Source organism: Prionailurus viverrinus, chromosome B1, assembly GCF_022837055.1.
Source record: "Prionailurus viverrinus isolate Anna chromosome B1, UM_Priviv_1.0, whole genome shotgun sequence".
Classification (NCBI taxonomy): Eukaryota; Metazoa; Chordata; class Mammalia; order Carnivora; family Felidae; genus Prionailurus; species Prionailurus viverrinus.
In genome coordinates, this window is record NC_062564.1 from 146,235,245 (window position 1) to 146,245,591 (window position 10,347).

General features: G+C 40.1%; 1 protein-coding gene across 2 annotated transcripts in view; it reads right to left on the reverse strand.

The window, feature by feature from the left end:
- Positions 1–6,435, reverse strand: part of MTHFD2L (methylenetetrahydrofolate dehydrogenase (NADP+ dependent) 2 like) — a 145,878-nt gene extending 139,443 nt beyond the window's left edge. The window contains exons 1-2 of one of the 2 annotated variants that reach the window (XM_047857557.1): positions 6,174–6,425; positions 3,732–4,339 (exon numbers count right to left, since the gene is read on the reverse strand). In XM_047857557.1, coding sequence (XP_047713513.1) covers positions 4,234–4,339; positions 6,174–6,316 — 249 coding nt within the window. In that variant the 5' untranslated portion in view covers positions 6,317–6,425 and the 3' untranslated portion in view covers positions 3,732–4,233. Of the gene's footprint in view, positions 1–3,731; positions 4,340–6,173 lie in introns of those variants that run through there. The other variant, XM_047857558.1, reaches the window with a different exon arrangement.
- Positions 6,436–10,347: the final 3,912 nt, after the last annotated feature.

Here is a 10,347-nt window from a genome sequence, read left to right on the forward strand (position 1 = left end):
GAATATGGTAGCACAAGTCACTTAACGGCTCTGAAAGGAATGTAATTTCCTCATCTATATAATGGAAATGTTCTCTGTTTAACTTACAGAAAAGGATTTGGCTAAAAGTTGACTGGCTGATTTGCAAAAATTGCTCTTTTAAGTGACAGATGGTGCCAATACTCAAGTACCCGGCAGCAATAGGAGACCAAAAAGCCACCATTTAGTGTTGTTTCCAGGAGCCTGTTTACTTACCCATATTTTCCAGGAAGTAAACTGTAACCATCCTAATCTATGGTTACTAGAACTAAATGTAGTATTTAACTAAGGGAAAATAGTAAATAGAAGGAAAAAAAAATCACTACTTTTCCTGGGTATCAAAATACTCCTTCACAAAATAGTAAAATAACAAATAAAGTCCACCCAAGATCCAGTGTATTTAATTTGTATACTTGGCATCTTGTGTCTGCATCTAGGTTTCAATCTCATTTTCAGCCACAGCTGTAATTAGAGCTGCAATGGACTGTTTTATGATCTATAAAGATGAAAAGTCTAGTACAATCATTAGCAGTTAAAATTTCTCTGGTCATACCATAGCTTAATCGCTGTGTATTTTAGGACTCCACCTGGAGATTTTGAGTTTGAATTAATAGAAATGAAACCCAAGGGAACCAGGCCAAAATTATATATGGAATAAAACCAATCACTAAGTACTAGGGAGCCTTTTGAAGTAAATAAAATGTTTTTAAGTGAATGAATACTTAGGAATGTTAAGTTTATGGTCTTTTACAATCATTTCACTTCACATCCTAAATACTATACTTACACCTTAAAGTTATTTTATCAGAAATTACGCTTTGGTAAGCCAATAAGAACATACCTAAGAGCAAGTTCTTTTCATCATGCATAATTCTGTTATTCAATTTTTCAACTCAACTCTTTCAGGACCCTAATGTGTAAATCAGAACATCAGTAGCTACCTAAACAACATCTATGCTTATTCAGAATCTTAGATGCTAAGTTTTGTAACATAAGAACCCTTGGGCAGTCTGCTCAATCATATGGACAGCTTCTCAGAACAACCTTTTGAATGTTTAATATAAAATACACAAGTTTATAAGGAAACCAGTTTTACTGAAATATTGTTCTCACTTTTTTTAAAGCATTAAATAACAGCATGTAGTGGCAGGTCTAATAACTACCATAATAACAAAGCAGTAGTGTGTATGATATTTTGAGATCTTTGCATCAACTCTGTAATACTAAAGTATCTCCGACTTTTATTGGCAATATCTGAAATACTGCTAATATTACTGTGGTTTGTTGCCAACATTCACAACTGAAGAAAACGCTAAATTTGTTAGAGGTTAGTGATGTCCTATCTAAGTTTATGGATCCCCTAAAATCTATCCAGAAAGTCTCAGGTTAAGAAATACCCTTCATTAGAGGAATCTGACAAGATGATTTTTTTCTGACAAAATATTTTTAAGATTTATATGCAAAATTAGCTTTCCTGATTCACAAAAGTTCTACAACATTTGATAAATGTTTTCAAAAAGAGGAACAATAGTGATATGTCAACAATGCCAAATTACTAATAGAGCAAAGCACTCGGTAGACCATTCAGGTTCAAACCCTGTCTTCACCATTTATTTACTGCTAACATGGGCAAGTTATTTAATTTCTCTAAGCTTCAATCACACAATCTACTAATTACTAATACTAATAGTCTCCTTCAGCTGTTGTGAGGATAAAAGGATATACTTATGCAAAAAATCTCAGCACAGAGTAAAGGCTCACTAAACACTAATAAGAATTTATTTTTCAACAACACACTGGATTACTTAAAGGCAAGATAATATTCATTGCAGGTTTTCATAACCAAAGTGGGAAGGAGACATCTAATTTAAACTATATATACCCTAACTTTAGAATTATGAATCTTTGGATAGTCTTTTGGTTCTAGGCACACTCTGTAACGTAATTACAGAAACCTACATAGATCATTTTTGGATCATTAAGTGAACAAACCTCATTGGTATGATGTTGACAAGACCATGACCTGAATCTGAGAATAAATGATTTCCTATGTTCTAAGAACTAGACATTAAACGATAGCAAGATGGTTATGTAAGTTATGACCAACAGACTTAATGTAATAGAATGTAGCCAATAAAATGTTAGTAAAAACAGTAGCAACACAGGAATGCACTGACGTAATGTTAAGTGGAGTAGCTGGATAATACCCAACCCTGAGTTCTCGGACACTAATTTAGGGTTAGATTATGTTCCATTCTGACCACAAAGTTTCCTACCTTTTAGGTATATTTTTCTCTGGTCCAAATTGCACTTCTTAATAGTTAATCTCACTTATTCTCATCATTAATTTATCCCACTCATTTGACATTTCAAATTTCTCCCAAGTGCCTCCCTCCCTATACCTCCCTCTCCAAGCCAAACTATCTTTAAAAACTGTCATCGGCTGTATGGAATTCCATTAAGAGTCTGTGACCATGGAAAATTAAGTGTTGTCGTCTTTTTCCTACTGTTTTTATCATCCCATCAAGATATTAACATGAAAAAGATAACTTTCGAAAAAGAAAGATTCAGATCATTCAAGAAACTGCTAAATTATCCCTAAAACCATGACTAAGTAACAAGATCTGAGATTAATAGTAGTCTTTTTTCATCTACTGATCCATTTTAATCAGAAAACTTGATTTTGGAGATATTAGAACACATTATCTCTGAGCAGCTGGGATACAGACATAGAGCTCAGATATAAGATAGTAAATGGTGAAATATTTAGGTTCTAAATTTAAAGTGACATTGAGAACTGCTTAGAAATCAATACCGTAGCAACAGCTATCTCATTAAATAGGTAAGGCATTAAGACAGGAAAACCGCACAATCACATTTTCCAACAAAATAGGATTTTGAGAAACTGCTTTTGCTACTCATTGGAACTCTTATCCTAGTTGAAATCAGTCTGTGGAAAATCAGCTTTAGTAAGGGTCCTAACTGGAGTCTGGGTCCTTCAAGCTTCCCACGAGGGTAAGAGGATCTTTAAATCAAATAATTCTATTGCAGAGATGTTAACACTGAGTAAGTACTAGAGGGGAGAATCTGAATACAAATGAACAGCCTTACTGATAAACTTGAGTCTGCTTTTCAGTTATTAAATTCAACTCCCCCCTCTACGAGCCATGAATATTCAACTAACATAAGCCAGTATCTTTTACTAGATATATATATATATAAATAAATGCTGGCCTAGCTGCAAAATTTATAAAGCCATTGGCAACGAGACATAAAGAAAGGTGAGGTTTCTGTCAAGAGCTGTAGGCTGGTACACACAATTTTACAAATGCTAAAATAGCATTTTAGCAGGAGGGGGTGCCAAATTTATGATTTTATGATTTTAGGAAATCACTTTGCAATAGGATAAACGCTTAGGATACCCATTTAATTACGAAAATGAGTTCAGGGGGGATGATCTAAAGCAGCATTTGGGAAGTCCCTGTTTCAGGATATCTGCAAATCTGCTTTGACCGTGGCATTAACGTATAAGGTCTGTACCTTCCCCTCCAAATGGGAACCGCTTCTGCCTAGCTCTATACACGGAAAGCACTGGGCCAAAGACTCATGTGGTAGTTATAATCCGATAACATGTTGAGTTGTACACTCACACAGAAAGGCAAAATAGTACAAACTTAATCACTAAAATTTTTTTTATTTTTAACTTTTTGGCTGTTTAGGTAATTCATTTCAAGGAACAATAGTGGGCAACAAATAGAAGGGCTTATTTATTTCTTTGACAGTAAATATATTTTCTTCCAATTAATAATATCTAATTTCTCATGAGTTACTAAGAAAAAAAAACTTACTGTAAATTTTAAAAATAAGAGAAAACTCAAATGATACTTCAAGATTTTATAATTTTCAAATTCTGTCAAAGATTACTTCTTGAAATTCCAATTAAAAAAAACTTCATTAAAAAAGCATTATATGTTCCGCTATCATAGGTATCTAGTCAAAAATATGAAAAAGAATCAAAAATGTTTTTTCATTTTCATTTAAAGCTCCACAGAGCTCAGAAACTAATAAATCTGTTAATTTAGAAGAGTCAATACTGGGGAAGGAGTTTATCAAACTCCAGGATAATTTTCAGTAAAAATAACACTAAGGCTCAAATTTCAAGTCAATAGAAATGATATCAGATATAAAGCACATTCACTACGAAGAACTAGACAACTAATAAGTAGCTATATATTTTAAAAAAGATGACTGAGGATGGGGACAAGTGGGGAGGCAGACAGTGGCGACCTCTGGAAGATGGAATCTCTTCTCTCTGCTGGTCCTAGAAGAGAAAAGAGACACCAATAAGCATCAACACACTGTCCGAATTCCTCCCCACCCGAGACCCAGCAGTCCACAGGTGTTTCTCAACCTGACAGCCAACTTCACCTTCATAGATGGTATTCAGTGCCAAGAGGAAGTCAAAAACACCACCCTATCCTAACTTGATTAGAGGTGCCTTAAGAAAAATAAAGACTACCCAAAGTACTATTTATAGCTATTATCTATATCAAATGGGGCTTAAAGCAGCTGGGTTGAAAGTCATACTCCTTTTTATTAAGACTAGCTTTCCAAAACTATTGCACTCAACTATTTTAAATTATAAAGAGACAATTAAATATAATCTAAAAGATCTGAATTATCCCTTTGCTTGCACACATTTGTACGAAGCAAGTGGCTACAAGCAGATGTTTGGGTTATAACCGTTGTGACTCTCAATCAACGCCCATGGAGAGGACTGGGGTGATGGGTCCTTTACGCCAAGTTGACAAAGGGAAATTCAACAACTTATATAATTTGGAAAAGATTATCCTCACTCCGCAAAGCAGCTCTAGAACAAATGAAACTCAAAACATGATTACCTAGAGTGACTAGAGTACATAATACCTTCAATTCTGCAATTCAAACAGCATTCTACAGAATCTGCTTTCCCTAGGGAGTACAGCTGGCAATTCCAAAACAACTGGCAAATCCTTGCAGAGACCATACAGCTTTCATAACCAGAACGCAGAATCAGTTACTTTCTCCTATCTTTGTGGAAGAGCTAATCACTGGAAACACGTCTAAAGTAAACCCAATATGAAATATTCTTTATTATTTTAGTCACTCAAGACTGAGACAAATATATGTATAAAATGATGAGTTAATCAATTAAAATGAAATAAGTAGTAGCTATGTTTCCACATTATTATTACTTTCTTCCAGGTACTGTGCTGCTCACTGGGGATGCAAAAAGATAAGATACAATCTCTGAGCTCATAGAACTGCCGTGAACGTGCAATACTGGAAGCCCTGAAAGTCTGAAAACTGAATCTCTTGTCGACTCGCTGGCTCTGGGTCAAGGGAATATATTTTTAGATTCTTAAGTCTAAGTCTGCAACTCCAACAAGTAGATGACGGCAACGCGAAGAGGCCGGGGCACCACTGTGTAGAAGAGTTAAAACCACAACACGTTTCGTACGCGCAGTGTACTAGCCGGCAACGGGGTCCAAAGAGATGCAATGATTCTAAGACTGACTACTTCAATGTTAAGATTGAAGAAGTTCAGGAAGCACCACACAGAAAAAGACTGAGAAATCAAGATTATGTTTGATTTTGTGAAATCGCTACGAATTTTAGAGCTGAATGAGACCTTGGAGTTCCCATCAACAAAGGAATTCAGAATCCCAAACACGAGCAAACCATCTGAACAATGCCCACTCCTTTGTTTACAAAACACAACAATAAGCAAACCAAAGGAACCGCTAGAACCGAGCAGACCACCTGTTTTTAGGGCACCTTTCCTGAGGGCCTCCAATGTCTTCCTAAATCACTCCACTGTACCTGCTGCAAAGTAAGCATATTCTTGGCGCCAGAGCCCCAAGCCGACCTCGTCCGAGTTGCCCGACTTGAGATCGACGCGACCAGTCCGCGAGGCCCGCAAGGTCAAGTTCGGAGCCTAGGCAGGCCTCGCCCCCCAGCCCTGCGGAGGCGCGCGGCCGCCCGAGCCTCTGGCCTGACGCGGGAGAGCTCGGCCGGCGCCAGCAGCCAGCGCCTCGCCGCCCCGCCCGCAGCCCGCGGCTCCGCACGCGCGGGCACCCACACCCGAAGACAGCGAGCGTTCGGGGCGCTCGTACCTCACGCCGCTGCTCCGAAAACCCCGGGACGCGCAGCCGGCTGCTCCCGGCGCCCCCAGGGGCAGCACCACGCTCCCGCCGAGCATCAACACGCGGCCCAGGCGACGGCGGAGCAGGGAAAAGCCGCGGGCCGGCACTGCCATGGCCGCGAATCGCCGGCTTCCGGACGGAGACTCCACCTCCCGCCGCTGCGGTCCTCGCAGCTGCAGGCCGGGCTCCGCCCCCACGCGGCCGGGCCGGAGAGCGGGTCCCTGCGGCAGCCTGTTCCGGGCGCCATGCCGGGGCGGGGCCCGGAGCCAAACTCAGGGCTGGGGGCGGGCCCGAGACACACTGGGAGGCGGGGCCACGAACCAAGCTCTGAACGGGACGGGGGCGGGGCAGAAGAAACTCCGCTACTGGCAGGAGCTGGGCGGAGACCCTGGCCGTGGGCTCTGCGAAGCGGGGGGGCGGGGGGGGGGGGCAGTCTCTGAGACTGGTGGCTTGCGATGTGGCTTCTCACCCACCTGACACACCTTTGATCTTCCCATAGCGAGGACACAGGTAAGGCGTCTAAAGTAATCACTCCAAGCAGCATGCCTTCTTTTTCCCTAGCCAGACTTCTGGCCTACCACCTCCGAGGCTATATGATTTAAAGCCGGAAGGATGTTACTGCTTGTTTCCTACCCCACTTAGTAAGATCTTGGGATATCTGGGAGCTGGAGAGAGAAAAAAAAAAGGTGTGAGTGTGTGGAGGGAGGAGGGGGACCTGGCTGAAGAAGGCCTGAACTTTAGAATTTCTGTTGTTCTACCTTATCTCCATATTTGGAAGGAAAAAAATCATTTTCCAGAGTTTATGACCAAGTTAACATAGCCTGGGAACCTGCACTGTCTGGTGAATGGACAGCTACTGAGAAAGCAAAAATATCAACTACCTCTGGAAAAGTAAAAATCAGACTGGCCATTCACTATGCTGGGATATGTTAAAAGGTAAATTGAAGCAGACTTTTAAAAATTAAGAGTTTCTTTGAGCAAAAAATCAGTTTGGACCAGGCAGCATCCAATCTAGCAGATAGAAAGGCACTCTTGGGAGCTGTACAAAATAAAAGACTTTTTTTTTTTTTTAGGCTGAAGGGAACAGGAACAAGAAAGTTATACTAGCAAAAAAGTGGGTTCTTTGTTGCAAAGTTACTTTCCTTTAGGGGATGGCAGGGCACAAGCAGGCACAATACCTGACTAGGGCTGATCAGGTGATTCCTGGTTGACTGATTTAAGATTCTGTTTCTGGGAGAGAGGAAACTAACGGGGAGGAAGAATTTCCTCTGCCCTTTAAGGTCCTAGTTCTAGCTAGATCAGAATCATATTTTTTTTAATATGAAATGTATTGTCAAATTGGTTTCCATACAACACCCGGTGCTCATCCCAACAGGTGCCCTCCTCAGTGCCCATCACCCACCCACCCCTCCCTCCAACCCCCCATCAACTGTCAGTTTATTCTCAATTTTTAAGAGTTTCTTATGGTTTGGCTTTCTCCCTCTCTAACTTTTTTTTTTCCTTCCCCTCCCCCATGGTCTTCTGTTAAGTTTCTCAGGATCCACATAAGAGTGAAAACTGGTTAGATCAGAATCATATGGACATGAGATAGATTAACAGAGGAAAGTCAAGTTTAATAGCATACATAAGGGGAATCAAAATCAAATTTAATAGCATTCAATGGGAATCCACACAGACATTGAAATTCCAAAGATAGGCAACATGATGCTTATATGAGTTAAGGAGAGGGGTAGGGGTCTGAGGATACAAAAGGGAGAGATATCATGAACAGGAAAGTGAAAGGAGATGTTTGGAAAACAAAGATACCCTGTTATTCAGATAAGTTTCTCAGGTAAAGAGGAATTTCTATTAATAGCTCTCTTCCTGGTAAAGCAAGCAGTTGAGGGGGAGGTAAAGAACTTTTTCTGACTCTGCTGGGTTTGGATTATTTTTAACTCAAAATAATGTTCATGCCAAAGTGGCCCATCTAAGGGTGGCCGTCCCTTGTCCTCTACAGTGATTAGGTCTCAGTTTGGTGAAGTGGGGCTTAGCATAAGTGACTCCATTTTGGATCTGTTGTCTTGTTTTTTAACAGGTAACAAACACAGATAAGAGACAGATAGAACCAGATGCAAAGGTAAAGGAAACAATATTTCTCCCAAGGTCAGGCTGCAGCTGTGAAGTATCATCACAATCCCTTTGACCACTACATTCTTACTCAAAATCCTTCTTCTCTAAAATCATAACTGTCAGAAAGTGTGCTCTTTAAAATCCTATCAGTAAGAATGAAACATCCTATCCATCCTATTCTGTATGATGTAAGTCAGTTTCACACAAAGAAGCAGCCTTTATTTCCAACGTAGGTAAAAGCTTCAGATGAGGGATTCCTGAACACATTCCACATCGATCTTAACTTTATCAATTCCAAGAAATAGGCCCCTGGATCCCCTTTGCAGTTCCACTTCATGTTGACCCCTTTACACACAGCTTTTTCCTGCTTTGAGCCTCCCAAAATGTTGCTTTATTTAAATTTCACCTAACCTCTACCCTTCCCCAAATCTTATAAGAACCCCATATCTCCCCTTAGTTGATGAGACATTTCTCAGGTTTCCTCTGGTGTGCAGTCTCCTTCATTACAAGGAACCAGTTATTCTAATTTTGTCTTTCTACAGTTTTGTCCCTGCCAATTGAATCTGATTAGGCTAGGATAGCAGCCTGGAGTGATGATCGAGGGTATTTGCAGCCCAGAAGCGGTTATCAGTCTAGCAAAGGCAATATCGTGTCCCCAGTGTTCAGTAATTTCTTGAAAACTAGTTCATTAAGGTTTATAAGGAATCCTAAATGGACACCACCACATTTCAAAACATAACCACATCAATTCAAAGCTTTCTTTAATCATCTGGCCTTGTCAAGAATATGTAACGGTTTCGTATGGAGATACGTTGATCATTTCTTTTCCCCATCCTCTGTGTCTCATGCTAGACTCTAGACAGCTCTCTTTGCACATAAACTTCATGTGCTTCCTACTAATGGAACCTGAATTATCGCACTCAAAATAAGCCATGACTGTGACAGGAAGGAAAAAATTGCCTCCACCCTCAAGGTTCTCCAGCAGGACTAAGAATTAAATTTACATGAGACAAATTAACAGGAGAAAAAAACCCACAAAGTTTTATTATGTGTACACGAAGGTCCAGTTACAAAATTGAGACCTGAAGAAATGACCAAAGTAGGGTTTTTGAACACTTTTAGACAAAGAGATGATACATTTATTGAAAAATTTTTTCTAACGTCTATTTTTGAGAGAGAGACAGAGCATGAGAGGGGGAGGTGCAGAGAGAGAGGGAGACACAGAATCCAAAGCAGGCTCTAGGCTCCGAGCTGTCAGCACAGAGCCGGACGCAGGGCTCAAACTAAGTACACCAGAAAATGTGTACGGTGGCCTATTGCCAGGCTTTGGGTGACTATAAGTTTTCTGACACCCGTTGGATATCCTTTCAATAATAAAATACCCCTGTAGAACATTACGCCTACTATTCTTGCAAATGGAGAAGTTAATGTCAGTCTGCTAGGTTGTACCATGAGAAATTTTCCCCATGTTTCTGGATGGTGCCCTGGTCATCAGAAATGTAACTCCCGTGAAAGTTAATCTAGATCATCACTGGACTAGAGTGACATTTTTAGCTGTTTGAGAAATGTGTATATTAATATTGATTTTTATGAATCTGAGGTATCACAGAGGACATGAAATGTTTTTCGACATGATTAGAGGAATTGTTTGAAGAAGAGACTTTTCCCCATAGCACTGAGTATGAAAGATTGTGACCCTATACTCAAAAACAATTGGACTTAGTTTTTAAACTATAAATTAGATTTTCTTATATTTTGCTTTTCTAAGCTAACTTTAGCTGCAAGCATAAGCTTAATTCTGGCCACTACCTCAACAACATTAATCATTAGGGAAATGTAAATCAAAACCACAATGACACAACATCTCACACCCATTAAGATGGCTACTATAAAGAATAAAACCAAACAAAACCAAAAAACAGGTGTTGGTGAGGATGTGAAGAAAGTGGAACCCTTTGGGGGTTCTCTTGGTGGAACTGTAAAATGGTGCAGCCACTATGGAAAATCAGTGATTCCTGGGGTTAGGGGAAGGGGA